Source organism: Anas acuta, chromosome 2 (assembly GCF_963932015.1).
Source record: "Anas acuta chromosome 2, bAnaAcu1.1, whole genome shotgun sequence".
NCBI lineage: Eukaryota > Metazoa > Chordata > Aves > Anseriformes > Anatidae > Anas > Anas acuta.
This window is the reverse complement of record NC_088980.1, coordinates 23833207-23852667: the sequence shown is the minus strand read 5'-3', so window position 1 is coordinate 23852667 and position 19461 is coordinate 23833207. Positions and strand designations below refer to the sequence as shown.

Below are 19461 nucleotides of genomic sequence, written 5' to 3'. Positions count from 1 at the left end.
CGACTGCTGCGTCTCATTTCTTTGTCCACTGGAAAGTCTCCATGTCATACACTAATGCGGGCTAAGTAGACCTTGCATTAAAAGAAAAAAATGAAAAAAAAAAAAAAAAAGCTACACATCTGTTACTATTGATCGTCTCTGCACTGGAAGCAGTAATAGTTTGGAATTAGATATTGCAGGGAAACACTTTCACCTTCAGGTCACTTGATTGAGTCAGGAGTGGGATAAAATTCCCTGCCATCATCTTCTAACAGCCACCCTCAAACTTGCGAATGGCTGGAACCAAGATGTGCAGCAGCCAGTCCCCCGGGCAGAAGTCAGGCACCCCAGAGGGTGCACGGCACAGCAGCATCACCAGTGAAGAAGATGGAAGATGGTAGAGAACTGCAAAAGCAGAGACTGCTCTTCATTCATCACTTCTCTCTCAAGGTCTGCAATAGTTTGCTGGCATTAATTACACATCTCACCAAGTGACCGCTGAGCATTGAGAAACTAATGGGGCCAAACTTCTACTGTACTTTAAGGATATACATTTCCAACCCATCTACCTTGCCTAAGAGTTTTTCTTAGGAGAAACTATCTAGGCACTTGTTTTACATCGTCATAGACGAAGTCAAACTTAACCTTAGAATTCTGCTCTATAAAATCTGAGCGAGTCTAAAACACAAGTACTGAGCACAGGCTACAACTTCAGCATTACACACCACAAGGTTGCAGCAAACATGTTAGTGACTTCAGTTTTCCCTCCATCGGCAAGAACTAAACTACCACGGTAACCCTGCTTTTGCCACTGGCTAAAGGGCATGCAGATGTGCCATCCTGAGCTCCAGCTAATCTTCAAACTCATTTTACAGTGACTTAACAGTGCAAACTGTTCCTTAATATGTTTTGGAAACCTTCCTTTGCACAGAAATGGTTTTAGATTTCACTGAGATGACCAGATCACTTTGAAGAACAGCACAGGTTGAATTTTTCTACTACACTGATTTTGCCTTTTAACTATCATTTTTGCTTATACCAGCATTGCAAAAATGTTTTTTATAAATCTCAGCTACTCAAATGTAGATAAAAATTCGTCTCTGAAGCTCTTACAAAAGTAAATCTGTCCCATCTGGTAACTCCTTGCTGGTAGTCACAAGTCTAATGTCTCATTTCCAGCTTGCTTTTTACATGAAAGATAAAGGACTATGTTTCAATTAAAACACTGTGTTTGACACAAAAGCCTCTTTCAGAAGCTCCTGTGTGCTCTTCAGGGTCAATCAGAATTTTTCTCTAACTCCATTTTGCCATCTGTAAGGCAGAGCATGTCTTTATACCTCATTTCATGTGTTATCTGCATAAGCCACAGGCTCTTTAGAATGGGGACTACCCATTCACTAAACCTACGTGCAGAACTTCCCTTACGCATTCCAATAAAGATGACAAAATCATCCACTGCAGCCTCAAGACCAGATGATTTTGTTGAATATCTGCTTAGCTACAGTTACTGGAATGAAAAACAAAGTTAAACAAGTGTAACAGCTCATGACATACAGGAAGTCAATCCATATGATTCATCACCCCCTTCTTGCCCTTACTCTATAAATCCATGTAATGCTGTACTTAACACAGTGTAGCACACACACTCACTGGGATGTTGTAAATGTCACAATAATCTAAAAGCAGTGTTACAAGAAGATGTGATAAATGGCACCTTAACTATTACAAATATTTACCCCAAATGCATGCATAGAGAATACAAGTGGTATCTTGGTTTGTCATATACAAGATGATAATTATGCTTTATAAAATGTTATCAAGAGAAAGAGGAGAGTATAAATATGATATCCATTTAATGAAAATGTAGCAATCATCATGAGCTATTCAGCATTTTAATTACTGTGTTTTTTGTTTGTGAGTTTTTTTAAACTTAAAACATTGTACAAATAAACATTCAGGTATGTCAACACTGAGCAACTTTTCCCATCCTTCTGGAGTTTCTACCATGATTTGATACTTTTCCCACCACAAATAATATACAAAGCATAACTTTCAGATGTACAGACTACTTCAGAAACTACTTGGCTTTTACAACAGGTGCAGTGTAGTCACAGCTCTCTCTTTCAGAAGAGGTATTTCTGGCAGCAGATCCCCTAACTTTGGGGAACAGAGAAATCTGTTCTCGGTTTATGCCTTCTCTCTTCCTTATAGAAAACAGGATAAAGGAAAAGCCAATTAATTAATACATTTAATACCTATAGATTATTACAAATGCAACAAGCAATAGAGCAAAACACTCTGCCTTGCCAGGGCAGTTTGAGCAGGTGTTATTTTCCTTCCCAACCTTGCACCAAATTGCAAAGGCTTGGAAAAGTCACTGGCTGATTCACTGCCTCTCACTTTAGGAACCTTCGGCTGCCCAGGCACGAAACAGGAGGGAAGCTGTGCCTACTTCCCACCACTGGAGCTCCAGCTTGGCAAGAATCTCACCAAGGATTCTTTGAGGAAGTATGCTGAAAGAGATGGAAGCATAAACAGCTACAGAGGGGCAAGGACAAGGGATGGACAGTTTCAGTGGAAGTGACACTTGCCTACAAGGAAAAAAGGTAAAACTAAACAAAGTGAAAGGTATGTATGGTGTTTCTACAAACAATCTCTATATGTAGGACATAAATACCTTGTCTCTGCTTCATTTCCAAGACCAAAGTCCTAGACAACCTACTGGACTCCAGCTCTGCACCTCCCTTTGGAAGGAGTCTTGCTCTTCTCCATAGAGAACAAAGCAATTATACAGAAACTCTTTTTATTGTTATTGTTGTTTTGAAGTTACTGTATGGGAAAAGCACTTCCAAAGCAGCACTTAGAAAGTGTCCAGGGACTCAGTGTCTTCATGGGAAATCTGAAAATAGCCATGTATGTTTGTTCCTACCCAGTGAGGTAGCAGTGTTAATAGCTGAGAATCCCTGATCCCAGTCTTGGAAAAAAAAGATGCCTGTCATCCTAGGTGTTGTCGGACAGAAGCACCACTCCATGAACATCCTGCCGATTACATCTGACGTAAGGATCATTAATGTTAAATACAGTTTTACTTCCCTTAGTTTTTTCTCTCCCTGCTGCCAAACACTATGCCAATACCCCACGTAGTAACCAGAACCATAACTGATGTCTCATTCACTCTGCACACCCTGATAGCTGATCTATACCCACTTGTTAAATTTCTCCCCGATTATTCAGTCAGTCTTAACTAAAAAAATACAACAAAATGAGAGAGGAAGAGACAGAAGTCTTTTTGCCACTTAAAACCTACAGGACAAAGACACACCTTGTAGTTGCCTGAAGTGCTCTTCTCTACTTTTGAAAAATAAATAAATAAACAAATAAAGGACAATTTAAGTCACAAATCAAAACAGTCATAGCAATTCTAATATTACTTGAGCTATTATAGGTTCTGGCAATGTAAACCAAAATAAAAAGCAGCCCCACAAAAGGTAGTGCACTCTGGTACTAGAGGTTATTTTAGTGCTTCTCTGTGTGTGTTTTTATTTATTTTAAGTAAGAAAAAACATATTTTAAGTAAGAAAAAAACCACACACAGAACATTAAAACATCATACACTTTACAATTCCCAATTTTATAACCAAAAAAAAAAAAAAAAAGCATAAAACAGATCATACTTTGCAACTTTCTTAGTTGCTTATCAGAATCAGGAGATGGTGTACAACAGACAACAAAACAGCCCGGACAGCCTTTTCTTCCCCTCTCATCCTACTCAGTCTCACAGTCAGTTTGAGATCCCAAAGCTGCTGTAGGATAAACACGCTTAATCATCATTACATCAGTAAGGATCACTGGGCTGCAGTTTCCTACATCTCCCACCTCAACATCACGGTATTTATCATATCTCAAGACATAATGTCTGCAAGCAGATCATTTTTTTCCCCATAAAAATTACTGCTGAAGAGACAGAAATCACAAGTGTATTTTTGCTCCATCCAAGAGTCCATAATATGCCCCATTAAATAAAGGCAGTGTAACCACTCATGGAACCATTTCTAAATAAAGATATCTTTTGATTCACCTTATATCATTTCATGCAATATTCCTTAATCTTCATTTGCGTTTAATGTTAAAATAAATAAACAAATAAATAAATAAATAGATCTATCAAATTTAGTTGCCCCGATACAGTTTCAATGTAAGTTTTTTTCAGTGCATCACTGTTGGCAAGATTCAAAGCTCCCAAATAAACAGCATTTTTAGATTTCAAGGTTTCTGGATTAATTCAGTTACTGGTTCAAGTTATATAGCATTTAAAGAGTGAGAGTAATCGGTTAAAACATGTAAGTAATTTATAGTCCTTATGGTTCATGAATTTTAAAACATTTGTGTATGTCCCCTGAATTAATTACCTGGTAGGGTGCTTAGTAAAAGACTGGCTGTCCCATATCACTGGAATTTATTCATAGGAATAAAGACATCCTCAGTAGCAAAGAACAATCTTTTCTTAAGCTTTGGCATGACAGACCAAACATCCTACCACACAAAAGGAAAAAAATATATATGCTTGTAAAGTGTAAAGACATACTATTCTAAACCTCATCATGTCTTTCAGAAAGATGCATTATATCTGACTTTGGATTCCTACATGTAGCATCCTACAAATTTTCACTTTGGTCATCCGGTACCTACATACTTAAATAAAAATGTCAAAAAAAAAAAATGCCATCCATGTTTTAGTTCTACTCTTCTCTTTTATGAGCATTATTCTGTCATTATGAGCATCCTGAAAAGAATTGGTCAACTGGGTAAATACCAGAGCAAACATCCAAAATTCTTACTAAAAAATCCAAATAGAACATCTGAATTCCCCTATTTGCACTGTTTTCAATAGAAGTAATACAAAAGGACCCTACATAGAGAAATCCAAGATCTGGCACCCATGATGTGAAAAAAAAAATACTGAATGACTCGAGGCAAGGAAGTCACTTAACCTCTCTGCAGTTCCATTTCTCTGTTTGTAATAACGATCTTGCCCCTGTCACAAGGAGAAATCAGGAGCACTAATTAATTTTGCAAAGCACTTGGGCTTTTTAAGTGAAATGTTATGAAGATATCGATTATAATTTGTAGAGCCAAAGCCCTCTGGAAGGTGGCACAACAATCTCATTATTGCTGAGAATAAGACTTAGCACTTGCATTTAGCTGACAGATGTATAAAGAAAAGAATCATAAATAGTTAAGTGACTACTAACCCAACAGCTGAATTGCTGAGAGCATACGGCCGGCATTAATTTTCACTGAAAAATCCTTTCTGGGTACGAGTTTTCATTATCGTCTATAAGCATGTTGTTTTCTGTCGTGCCTTGGTACCATGGCAATTGAGAACTACACAAGTCATTTGCCGATTCTGGCAGCACTGGAATTTGACATTTGCTACTTACAAAACATCATTTGGGAATGTTCTGGAGTATTGTAAGCAGTTTTGTTCAAAATAAAAAAGGGAACTGACAGTCTTGAGTATCATTCTCTTTGGAGAACAAAGCATTGGGAGGGACCTTGCAACTGCGGGCCTGCCCTCAGCTGCTCCCTTGAGGGGAGGCCGCTCCCTCCATTTGCCCTGAGAAGGCTGGCAGCTGCCCCAGCAAGGAGCTGCAGCACTCACAAGTCGCAAAACAGACAAGAACAGATCGAGAAGAGAGTTTAACTGGTGGGAAAGTACGGTCCATGCTAAAGAAAATGATCAAGGAAGAACAAGTGATGAGATAAGGGAACAAAAATTACAAAAGGGGACGTAGAGCACATAATGCTAAAAGACATCACCTGTGACACACTGGAACAACCAGCATAGTCGGGCCCACATTGAAGAGATGCCCTTCAACATTCACCTTTCCCTGTGATTAGATGCACCAGGTCTTTGGTTTGAACATCTGATTGGCACAGCTACAAAAAGCAGTGAGAGAACTTGAGTAAGACAGAAAAATAAAGAGGAAAAAACAAAGGACAAGAAACAGAGTAACAGTCAGACAATGAAGGAAGACGTGAGGAAAAAAATTATGATAAAATAAGACAATTCTTTTCCTGTCCTGATGGCCTGCCATTTCTGTGTGGTAACTTCTAGGTGTAACAGGCTCTACAATGAATGTCCCAGAACTACAACTCGCAGGTATTATTTGTTTAACTTTATGTGGATACAGATATGCTAGCTGTGAACTAGCAACTACTGAAAACAGAGCTTGGAGACTGAAAGTGGTATCCAGTGACATCATGGGATCCTTGCTGTACCTTGCACAAACTTGCTCATAAATCTGTGAGACAGCCCATCTCAGAGGCTTACTCCAAAAATGGCCTTTTTCTTTCTGAAGTCAAAGCTGATGTTAAACCAACTGTCTTTGTCATATGGAAGAACACAAATATAAAAAGGTCACTAGAGTGCCAGATGGAAGCATTTTTGAACTGGAAGCTCTGGCATTAATTCTCCCTGTTTGTCTGAAAGGCTGAACTCAATGAGCAGATTAAATGTCTGTGCTGCATTGCCAAGTGCGAAACAAGTCACTCTCATATAAAGGCCAACTGATCAGACCTGAAATAGGAATCCCAAAATCATACAAATCTGAGAAGAAGTTTTAACACCTGAATCAAGGAAAAATAAAGTATTGCACTCTAGGTTATTATGGGCAGTGCTTAAACAACTCCCCAGCCAAACCTGCACTGTAACACTTATTTAATCTGCTAAATTAACGCTTAAAAATTAGCATGATTACCAAATGAAGCATAATGCTAGGAGTAAAGAATTATTGCACATGATTATATGTCCCTTGGATAAGGCAAGGTGGAGCAGAGCATTTCTAAAATTATTATTTTTTGTTCTGTTCATAGCAAAGCTTAGCTCCAGAAAAAGTGAGCTTTTAGTCCATTAAAATTGATGTTCCTCTCCTCACAGGGTAGAAGGGTTGATTTTGAAGAGAGCCCAGACTCGACCTTAGGTGTATAAAAGCCTCCCTATATCCTCACAACAAAATCCTGTTCTGCAACAACAGCAGCAAGGAGTCACCTAAGGACAGGGTCTCAGCTGAAGGTCACCCAGAAGCCCTGACAGCCGGTAACATACATGAAAAGAGACAGAAACTCAATGGAGCTGATCTAACGGGGAGCACTGCTCTCTCTCTGTACTTATGCCCTAAAAATACAACTGTGTTAGCATTGAGGACTCTGCTAAATAAATTCTTCCTTTCACTTGCCCGATGCTCAGGTTTGCTACAAATTAAGTATCACATCATCGAATTAGCACAGGGCTGCTGCTTCCATTAACCCAGTTCAAGACTTACTGTACCCAGAAGCAGAAGGGTTGCTCCTCCAGCAAGCCAAGCAGGAGGGCAGTGGAGCAGACCGGAGCAGGAGGTATCAGCGCAGCAGATGGCTTCCAGCAAGTGCCACAAGCCAACAGCTCCTTGTAACCGGCAGAACAGGGGAGAAAGTGTCTCCCATGAAATCATGACAGGTGGTTTCTATATTCTTTTACTTAGTTATCCATTTGTAGCTGTTGTCTTTCCTCCTCTGTAACCATATGAACAGCATTTAAAAATAAAGATTTAAAAAAATGTATTTTCAATCCCTTTCCCATATCAACCTCCTGCTCCAACAGATGGCTCCATGTGCCAATGCAAGTTCACGCAGTTTTCTTTTCTTAAGCACATTATTAGTAGCTTTGTATGAACATTACATTAAGTCTGAGTTTACAGGTTTATATTTTTATTTTGTCCTCCAACACTCCCCCCAGTCATGAAATAATCAAGGGTGTATCCATAAATGCAGAAAGTCTTCCCACTACCATACTGAAGTGTGAGAAATCTTGAGAGACTTGACAGCAAAATGCCTATTCTTGCTAAATTCTAAGGCTATGTCAATAGGTTTTATAGGAAAACAAATGGTGAACAACTCCATGACTTGAAAACATGTTTTGCTTAGCTCTTTTAGGCTCCTTTGCCTATGCTTGCAAGACACTTGACTCTTTTACAGGCATCACCAAGTATTTCCATTGGAAAATAAAAACAATATTTATTCTCTTACAAGCAGGGACTGCAACAGAAATACTGCCGGTGGTCAAATCTGGTCATGCAACTGATAGTGTAAGACTACAGGCCAACTGCTATATTAAAAACTCAACTAAATTATTTTATCTGGTGCGCCTGAAGTCAGATGAAAGCAATGAGATATGATTATATATATATATATATATATACATAATTACATTGAACAAGAGAGTTCACTTCAGACTGAAAAATCAGTCAAAGATTGTCTCAAGAACCCAAGCTCAACTTTCATATATAGGCTAAAGAGCACTTTTCTTATAAAAAGAAAAGAGGAAGGGGACAGGTTATACAACCGTCTTTGCAAAATATATGCAGTTCACATGGAAATTTTTTTATAACCATTTGCCTTCATGCACTAAAGCAGTATGCTCTACAGTCCATTACAAATCAATATACCATCTCACATACCATCAAACCATTTAAAAGTGCCTTGTAAAAAAATAACTCAAAGTTAGAAGAGTAAGTTAGTTTGGTTCCTTTTTCCTTCATTTGGATCAATTCTCACGTTAATATATACGTGTGTGTGTGTGTGTGTGTATATTTAGTTATTTTATTCGTTTCCTTCTTCTCATCATTTTTTTTTGCCCTTCCTTCCTTATCTTCTAAAGTTCCTTTTTACTATCTTTACCAAAAGCTAGAGGAAAAACTAGGTAACATGAATTCTTTATTTTACACTTCTAATGCATTTCAAAGTTTCATTCTGGTACCAAGAAAGAAATTTCTCCTGCTTTTAGGTGCTTCATCCCTGAGGTCAACAACCTTACAGCTTAAGAAATGCAGCTTCCAAGGCAGAACAAGGTCACTAGGAAAGAAAAGTTCTCCTAGCGATGCTAAATCTGGTGCCTTACATATTATCTTCTGAGCCACTGAATTTGACAAGGTATCCTCTGCCACATCAGTATAAATAGAGAAAAAAAAGCTAAAACTTATTATTCTATTTTCCAAGTACCATCAGAGATTCGAATACCCTGTATGCCAGTTCAGTCTCCCAGAGATCTTAGAAACAGCCATCCACGATCTTTCTGACAATGTTTTCTTCTGTGAAAGTTTGAGAGTTCAGATGAGGATGACAAGTCCAGCTTCACAAACAAATGAAGAGAGACCTCATCTGTGTTTGGATTTATCACACACCTGACTTTTATTTGTTTGTTACTTTCTTTTTTTCCCCCCAGATAAAATACCTTGTTACAGAACTCTACCAAACTTGAATGAAAAGTCTTAAAGGAATTTTCCAGCAGCCATTGCACATTTGTCAGACTTGCAGTAGCACAAAGCTTACAAAGCAAAAAGGTGCAAAAAAGCATAATGAAACTTGCCTCTCAGTACATAATGTGTAATGCTGGAAAAAATGGCAGAAGCCTTGTAAATATCCTACGTCCCATAATTCAGAATTTTGTCAGGGGCTGTAATGAAAATTGTAGCATCCGAAATTATTCAGAATATGAAGAACACTCCAATACATCTTTTCTTGCAAAGATGTATAAAGCTTAAATGGAAAGGTTTTGAAATGATAGTGAGAAGAGCTTATTATAAGGACAACTGTAATTTTGCAAGAATTCTCTGAACAGCACAGAGATAATGCTCAATTTTCAAAAAAAATAGGTATTTCAACAGAAAAGTGAAAATCACTGCTGTTTCTTTGATGAGTTCAAGAGAGAATGTGTGCTGCAGTAGACTTATGGCTGTGCTCAAATCAATTCCAGAGAAAAAGCTGTAACAGTACAAAACAATTGAGCCTGCTACAGTCAGTGGCAATTTGTGCCTCCAAAGCTGTGAGTTCATCTCAAATGACTTGCAACAAACAACAAAATCCAAGCAGCAAATTGGTTAAAAATCACATCTAGCATTCGAGTTGGAACATCAGCAAGAAGTCCTCCATACATACAGTACACTAAATTTCTCATGAAAATACATCAACAAAACTGACTGCAGATATTATGCATGGCTTTTCCTGCATGGCTGCCTGTCTATCAGCAGGAAAATCACATTTTGTAATTATATTCTCTTCAGTATCTGGACCACTTTGACAGGTAATTCCATGCCAACTCAAAAGCTATGGGGTGGTGGCTCCACCACCACTTCCCATGGCAGCAGTAAAGCCAACCACCCCCAACACCAAGCTCTAGGATTTTCCAAGATGACTCTTCTTTATGACATTAAAACAACATACCTGTAACTGATATTTAATCAGTGGAACATATTTGTTTTTACAGAAAAACACTATTTATGCAAAGTCCAGGAAAAACATTTTACACATAGTCTCTACAGTTTTGAATACTTTTTCTTTGCACTTCTACAAAGATTTAGTAGACTTAAAGAGGACATACTCAAACATACTAAGCCTGTAGACTGGAAGGCATCAGCAATGAATAAATGAAGCTGAGCTTTCACAATACACCAACAGGCATTATGTTTTTTCCTAGAGTCTTTATTTCACCACTGCTCACTTGGCACTTTTGGTATTTTCCTCTTCAGGTAAGTCATACACAATATAATATTAAATTACAAGCATCCGACACAGCAAAACTGCAATACAACTTATATGAATCTGATACAAGTTCCAGAACAGAATGATACAAACTGGGTCAAAATCTTGCTGATGTGATGTTTGTTACTAGTTTAGATTACTTTACATTTATGTCAAAGTCTAGCAGAAGTTTGTCATAAAATTATTTTCAGTCAGAAGCTGCAATGGATCTCCTAGTCACTATGATAAGACAGTAAGTTCTATTGTAGCAGTGACTTATAAAAATTTCAATAATAAATTCTCAATATTTTTGCAAAACAAATCAAAAAACCTCACCTAACAATTTTCACACCATTTCTGACTAGTGCACTGTCATGGAATAAGACAATTAACTGATAAAACTGCCTCCTGCTGCATCCTAAGCTAGTCAGTCCAGAACTGATATAGGAACTTCAGAGACAACTCAATTGCCTAAAAATATGATAAACAAAAGAGCACGATCACAATACGTTAATTCACCAGCAACAGAAGAAAAAGTCCAGAAGTTACTTTTACGGCGGCAAAATGCTCTGCTTAAGCTGTTGATACAAAAATCTGAAAACACAATATGAATGCAACACCCAACACTAGCTATATTGCTATCTGACTACTTGCTCTTGATAAATTGCTAAATCCTGAATTCTACATAGGCTTATATTAGGGCGTGGAGTGGAAATATCAGTGAAAAGCATGCCACACTTGGAACAATCATTACTTTTGAAAACAGATGATCAACTTATCTCAAAAGTAAAAAGTAGTCACAGAAAGATATTTACTGAACTACACCAAAACACAGAAGTCACGTACATGGAAGAAGCACTTCATTACAGATGGAGTTGCTGCTAGGAGTAGTTGTCCTGACTCTAATGTTAATAAATAATAATAATAACCAAAAAAAGTCCATAAGAATCTGTTCCTTAACTAACCAACTTTCCATTCATGCACCTTCATGCCAAGGTATCAAATGAAAAACCTATGGAAGAGGCTGAAAGCCAGTCTGGACCTACCTACGGGAACTCAAGCATTAAAAATGTTATATTTAATCTGTGATTCCTGATTCAAGAACAGCAGTATATAAATTGTATTTAAATAGTATAGAAGTATATAAATAAAATATAAAATTTTATTTAGTTCAGAAACAGGCTTTGGGGTACTGTTATCACACAGCCTCTCCATTGCTTAAACTTGTATTTGCTAGGACACACTCCTTCATTTCAACGTGTTTTGTAAGGTATAATTATCAAGGTATTGCTACCTGAAACATTTAGGAAATTTTAACACTATTATTATCAAACCAAATTTACAAACCGTGCATAGCACAGCCTGACAGCTAAATATTTTTACTTTGCCAGGACTTCAGTGGGAAATAACCCCAACAAAGCTATCTGGATCTGCAAAACAGGATCACTTTGCAGCTTCTGTGTGCTTTAAGGAGCACCCTAGCTCTCACATTTATAAAGAAGTCACCAAATTTTATTGTCCAAGACCCTCACCTGATCCAGGCTGAGCATTCCCACAAGCTCTCTCCCCAGCAAATTCTTGCTCACCACACAGGTCAAGCCAGGACAGCGCACCGAAAACTGCACAAGGCAAACTGCTCAGTGGTAGCTGGCACGGTGCAAGGACTCCCCTTAAAGAACAAAATGATCCTTTACCTACAACAGCTGGATTCCACTGGAGCTTCATGACTCATGGTCACAGTGCCAACCACAAGTTGTGATTGACTGTGGATCTCTGTGTTGCAGTGTAATCACAAACTCTTCTAATAGTATTATCAATTTTCTTGTCTGTAGGGTCTCAGGGAAATAGGAATGGCCTGCCAGTGTGCACCTATCAATGTGGGAAGTAGTGCATAGGTCTACTTTTCAAATAGCTCCTCCAAGCTTAATGGCTTAGGGAAAAAAATATTAAAAACTGTGGGTTTTTTGTTTAAGACTTACACAACAAAATGGATAAAAAGAGATGAGGCAACCAGTCTTGCTGTAGGACTTTCAAAGACTGCCTAACCTCCTTTGCAAAGACACATAGTATTGATGACCATTAGTTTGCTCGATTACAACTTTTTGAAATTCTTCCTATCTGAAATCAGAGACACAGAGAAGAACATGACAAATATTCATTCCTCAGGTAACTTCTAATCTCCTGGTGCGACAAACATCAACCTTGCTGCAAAACTGATCCACATAATGAAGGTCATAATCTTTATAGAGCATTCACCTCTACTTGCCGATTTCTTAATTTTCCCATCTGCATTCTTAACTTCTGGCCACATTTTCCATATTATATGTTATTTTTCCCCTAATTTACTTGACATTTGTGTTTAATGAATCTTAGCATCAAAAAATTTCCAAAGCATTATTGATTTCTTAAGCCCAGAAAACTAAAATAGGAGAATCCCAGAGACACAATGAATAGAGCTGGTGGTTTTAGCATTTGGGGAGAAAAAACTGAGAAAGAAAGCTAGGGGGAAGCAATAGTGGATGAAAACACATCACTAAGAAATACTCTAATTTAAAATTTGCTTTAAAAAAATCGTACGTTCATAAGAGCTTCTGGAGTTTCATTCCTTATACAAAGTAAAAGCAAACACAAGTAGCTGGATTACTTCTCTGTATCAAACAATGACAAATACACTAAAGGTTTGCAAACGGTCTGATGGTAAAAGCAAATGAAAGTTCCATTAAAAAAAAAAAAAAAAAAAAAAAAAAAACACTTGCAGCTATTCTAATAGAAGCATTTAAGTTTATTCTCAAACAAAAGAAGCAACTCTACTTTTTGAGACCAAACTATGCAAATTAAGTTTGTATACAGTGTGAAACAGCCCACTTCACATCACTTACACTGCAGTACATATAGTGTCACACATGAGAGAATAATTGTTTTTACAAAGGAGCTCCAGTAAAATTATAATAAAAACTACAGAAAATAATTGATAGGACTGATTCTTCCCCTTTTACTAGTATTCAGTTACTAAGGGAAAAAAAAAAATAATTGGCAAGTACAGAAAAAAAAAAAAAAAAACAAGCAGGAACTGCTGTCAAACTAGTTATTTGATCCCATGTTGATATACAACTGATTTCTTCTTAGATTATAATTCACATGCTGCATAAAAGATAAACATGCTCCCCTAGAAATAAAACTCCTTGGCTTTTACCCTTAATCATTAACAGCAAAAAACATATTTCATCACTCTACCATTACTACCACAGTTGGTTTGCTTTATGTACTATAACATATGGTGAAATATATTTATTTTTTGTTCAATTCCACTGCATTTCTATTGAGAATAATCTATGGCTTCACTAACAAATGAAATACAGTAGCTGTCAGTTAAGTCATCAAAAATATTTCAAATTATTCCATACAATGGTCACGTTTTGATCTTTCTATCTTGTACCAATCATAACTGCTTTTTCCCTCCTCTCTTTTCCTAAACACACTGCTTCCCTAAGCTCTCATGCAGGTTCAAATATTACACTAACATCCAAAATGCTACCAACACACTCCTACACAAGCATTCAAGAATGACTACTTAAAACAACTACCTCGCTTTTTGTTTTATTAAAGACAGCATGTGATAGAAATAAAATAATTACAGAGGTTCGTAAGGCAAAAGGATACTCTGACATCCATGATATAGTCTGCATTTATAAGGGATCGTTTTAATTTTATCTTCCTATATCAAGCAAATCTGTTTCTGATAAAGACATTTATTCAGATCTAGCAAGATGCACAGACTTGTTAGCAGAGATGAGAAAGTGGCTGATCACGTCCTTCACTCACTCGTCCCAGAGGGCATTCAGCCAAGCATATATTGGAAAAAATTGCTCATACTACCCTCTTAATACAATAATAAATAAGGCTGCCGAGAGAGAAATACAAAGCCATAGCAAGAAAAGCATTGCTTTTAAGCCTTCTCCTACCTTTTCCCTGATATTTACAAACCGCAGGCAGCGCTGCCGGGGAGTCTCACCAGGGTGGCTGCTGAGAGGTCTCATGTGGCATCCCCAGCTTCCCACCGCCTTCCTCCGCCTGGATTTTAAGCATTCCAAAGAAAACCCACCCTGACATGCACAGAATGAATCCTGCTCAAGTTGGAAGCATGTGATAACTAGGCTGCAGGTTCAAACGGGAAACCCCAGCACTCGATTAATCCCAGGCATTTAAGCAAGCCCCATCTTACCGTTTTGCTGTTGCCTCGATCAGGTTAGATTCACCGGCAACTCTTTGACATGTCTCTGGCAATGTTAGTGTTTGCAGTCAGGCCGGGCTCATTCAGCAACTGAATGAATTCACAACATCTTTCTGCACTAGCAGGCTGAAACGGTACGGCTGTACTACAGCTAAGAAAGGGGGAAATCTAAAGCAGAAAACAAAGAAATCCCTAAAGACATCATAATCCCAGTGGAACAAAATATAAAAGGTACAGATGAGCACCAAGGGTACTACATTTCTCTGTCTAAATTTCAGCAGCAATACCATGCTCTTTCTAAAACCACTTTTTTTTCTTTTTTTTTTTAAATATATGATGGACTTGCCTGTGGAGTTCCCAGAAAGGCAGACTATCCAGGCTCTGCAGCAGCATTGCAGCCAAAGTAACCATGCATATGCTATCTAGGCAATTTACAGCAGTCTTTTTGAAAAGATATTGATTTACAATGTAGTATTGCCTCAGCAGAATGCAGAACTGCAGCCAAAATTGCTAATGGTGATTTCAGAGGAATTAAGGAAAAAACCTCAACATTCAATCAAAAGGATGCAACTAATCATTCCCAATTCGATTATGTCCCAGTCCTGAAGGAAGCCAGCAAGTTCTTGAGTGACAAATGACATTAAAATAATAATCTAAGGGCATCTGGAAATAAGCACTATGAATGCTATTGTCCACTTCTACGGAAAAAAAAAAATAATACAAAAAAAGCATTTAAAATTTATTGAGCCAAAACATGAACTAGGAAGTTAATTTTAGAACTATAATGAGGAAACATAATGTTTATGAACATACAATATATACAGAGCCGTGAGTAAGCAACGACACCTACTCTGTTCTGGGAAGCCACTGCTGAGCCCAAGCAAGCTTGGGTGTGGTACAAGGGAAAAGAGGGCAGCAGGAGCATACCCACAAGGAGGGCTTCTTCAAGAGAGAGGCATCGCATCTTCTCTATCTCCTACTCCTACAGCAACCCCTGCTGGCCTGTGCTTCAGATGGCTCCTGGCTCCCCAGAAACCTCCTGGTGTCTGGGGGGCACTGGAGAAACTACACTAGGAAAGGGGACAAATATATTCATGTGAAATCTTAAGATGGGAAAAACACATCCTGAACGTGTAGAAATATCTTCTTTTTCACACACACACTGTCCCCTCCCCCCCCCCCCCAAAAAAAAAAGACATCAGAAAAAAAAAAGTTGAGCACAGAATGACAGCATTTTTACATTACAAAGAGGAGGTGCAATTAATCCAGTAGGGAAAACACAACCCTGGCTCATGACCAGGCTGCTGCACTGACCCTCCTCACACAAACATCAGAAATACACTCTTCTGTACAGTCCCACTTTGAAGAAAGCAAAACATGCTTGAACTCCACACATTTGCTCGAGTCCCACTGCAGTCACGAAGACATGTTTAAATACTTCTCATCTCAAGGCTCACAGCTGAGTCTAGCATCACTAGGCTTCAGTGACAACAAAACTTGAATGGCATGAACAAATTCTGTAAGATGCTCCCAAAATGAAGTAGAACTTGTTTGTTCCACTCATCTATTTCCCAGCGTCAGTCATAGGGGCATATTCCAGAAGACTATTCAGTTTCTTAGGTTGGTTTTTAAGCAGATAGAGGCTTCACTTCACCTGAAAAAGGAAGAGTTACACTCTATGCAAAACTTGTCTTCTCAGGTGTCCCAAGTGTGGAGGTCTGATGTAAACATGAGAAAAATCTTCAAGTTGAAATAATGAGAACATATTCAAAACATTTATATTTCTTGTCCTTATACTACCAACATCAAATCGGTCTGAGGAGGCGAAAAAGCACACAGAAGAATCCTCAGATAAAAGAGAGATAGCTCTTGAGTATGCGCCTGCAGAGACCGATATGTGCCAAAAGAAGCGCCACATTCAGGACAAAGGGGCAGACAGAGCACTAAAAAGGAATGCAGAATGCTTCTGTGTTCCAGAACCAAGCACAGTGTTAGGGCCAAGGGATGGAGATTGAAAGCAAGCCAGCCTACAGAGTAATGAGACCTGACTCAAAGAAGCCAAAACCTCCCATATATTAAAGTTAATATTTTTACTGCATTAAAAAATCTGAATTTATTACATTTCCCTACCATAAACATTCAGCAGGTAGAAAGATAGGATTCTGAAGAGCAGAACTCAATGGCATACTAAAATTCTTTTGTTTGCCCATGGAATGTCCAGCATTTTGTCTCAAGCAGCCTGAAGATGGTTCCAAAACCAAATGATGAAACCAAAAATACTTATGTTATGTGACAACTCCCTCAGAATCGCATAATGGCTGAGGTTGGAAGGGACCTCTGGAGGTCATCCAGCCCAACCCCTGCTCAGGCAGGACCACCTAGAGCAGGTTATTCCATCATGCTGGCTCCCCATGTATACATGTACTTATGTACATGGGGAGGAATAACATGAGGTTATTCCTCCCCATGTACAGCACTCTGCGTTTCCCTTTGCTGAACTGCACAAGGTTCTACTTATCAGTCTACTTCTCCCACCTGCCCAGGTCCCTCTGGATAGCAGCACAACCCTCAGGCATATCAGCCACTCCCCACAGTTTTGTATCAGCAGCAGACAGACAGAGTACCCTCTGCCCCATCATCCAGGTCACTAATGAAGATGTCAAACAGGATCAGAAACAGTCCTGACTCCTGGAACACCCTGCTAGTTACTGGCCTCCAACTAAATTTCATGGCATCAGCTGCTCAGCTCATTTTCAATTCACCTCACTCTCTGCCCATCCAGCTTACAATCCAACAGCTTCTTTATGAGCATATCAAAGGAGAAAAAGTTGAAAGCCATTCCTAAGTAGACAATATCCACCACTCTTTCCTCGTGTACCTGGCCAGTCATTTCACCATAAAATCATGAGGTTGGTCAAGTATGACATCCCCTTGGATTTCTTTCCCTTCAGAATCCATGCTGACTACTCTTGATTCTTTCTTGTCCTTCACATGCCTGGAAATGGATTATCTGGATTATCTCCTCTATCACCTTAACAGGCATAGAGGAGTGGTTGACCAGCCTGTAGTTCCCTGAATCCTTCTTGCCATTTTTGAATATAAAGATAACATTTACAGTTAATTCAGTCCTCAGGCACTTCTCGCAGTCAACATGATCATTCAGCAAACATTGAGAGAGGCCCTGAAATGACATTAGCAAACTCAGCAGTCACCCATTGGCTTCCATGGACTTACGTATGTCCAGACTGCTTCTCTAACATGATCCTTTTCCACCAACTTCTCCCCAGTCTCTGTGTCTAGGGATTCCTGAAGGCTGGTCTTGCTAGTAAAGACTGAAGCAACTACTGCATTTAGTACCTCAGTCTTTTGTATGCCCTGTTGTAGTGGGTTTACGTGGCAAGGTTTGGTAGCAGGGGGCCATAGGGGTGGTTTCTGTGAGAAAGATCTAGAAGCCGCCCCATGTTTGGGAAGGGCCCCGTTGTTTTCCAAATCTGAGCCAATAAGCGACGTTGTTTTGCGCCTCTGTGGGAGCATATTTAAGACAGGGAAAAAAACGCTGCGCCACACAGCAGCCGGGAGAGTCAAGGGAGTGAGAAACAGCCTTGCAGGTGCCAAGGTCAGTGTAGAAGGAGGGGGAGAGGTGCTCCAGGCGCCGGAGCAGAAGTCCCCTGCGGCCTGTGGTGAGGACCATGGTGAAGCAGGATGTCCCCCTGCAGCCCATGGAGTACCACGGTGGAGCAGGGTTCCACGCTGCAGCCCGTGGAGGAGACCACGGTGGAGCAGGTGGCCCTGCACCGACGGAGGCTGCCGCCTGTGGAAGACCCCTGCCGGAGCAGATTCCGGGCCGGACCTGTAGCCCGTGGAGAGGAGACCACGCAGGAGCAGGTGATCTGGCAGGAGCTGCTGCCCGTGGGGGAGCCAGGTTGGAGCAGTTTTCTCCTGAGGGATGGACCCCGTGGTACGGACCCATATCTGGAGCAGTTCTGGAAGAGCTGCTGCCTGTGGGAAGCCCACGCCGGATCAGTTCGTCAAGGACTGCATCCCGTGGGTGGGACCCCACAGCACAGGGGACGAGAGTGACTGAGAAGGAGCGGCAGAGAAGAAGTGCTGTAGACTGACCATAACCCCCATTCCCCCGTTCCCCTGCGCCGCTCAGGGGGAGGAGGTGGAAGAGGGTGGATGGGGGAGAGGGTGCTTTTGGTTTCTTTCCTTTGTTTCTCACTTCTCTAGCTTGTTAGTAATGAGCAATAAATCTTACTATCTGTCTTCTTATGCTGAGTCTGGTTTGCCCGTTACATTAATTATTGCGTGATTTTCTCGTCCTTATCTCAATCCTTGAGCCCCTTTCACATATTTTCTCCCCATTCCTCTTTGAGGAGGGGGAGTGAGAGAGCGGCTGTGGTGGAGCTCGGCTGCCCACTCGAGCGGAACCACGACACCTGTGTCAGCAGGACCCCTGTAATTCAGCAACAGGCCAATATTTTCCCTAGTCTTCTTTGGCCCAGTTACTTATAAAATCCCTTTTTCTTGCCTTTCTTTGCACTCACCAGATTCAATTTTGGTCGGGTTTTGGCATTCCAAACTGCGTTATCTGCATGCATGGACAATGTCTCTGTATTCCTCCTAGGTTACCAGTCCCAGTTTCCACCTTCTGTATACTCCCTTTTATGTCTGAGTTTCAAGAATTCTGCTCA

The 19461-nt window shown here is 39.7% G+C and overlaps 1 protein-coding gene across 4 annotated transcripts in view; it reads right to left on the bottom strand.

Moving 5' to 3' along the window:
* Nucleotides 1-19461, bottom strand: part of CDK14 (cyclin dependent kinase 14) — a 332773-nt gene that overhangs the window by 249493 nt on the left and 63819 nt on the right. Inside the window, exon 1 of one of the 4 annotated variants that reach the window (XM_068673924.1) lies at nt 14759-14900. The exons of 2 other annotated variants lie outside the window; for them this stretch is intronic. Coding sequence is in view for 1 of the 2 variants with exons in the window: in XM_068673923.1 (XP_068530024.1) it covers nt 14499-14573 (75 nt within the window). In the remaining variant the exon portion in view is untranslated. Of the gene's footprint in view, nt 1-14498; nt 14649-14758; nt 14901-19461 lie in introns of those variants that run through there. One more of the 4 variants, XM_068673923.1, reaches the window with a different exon arrangement.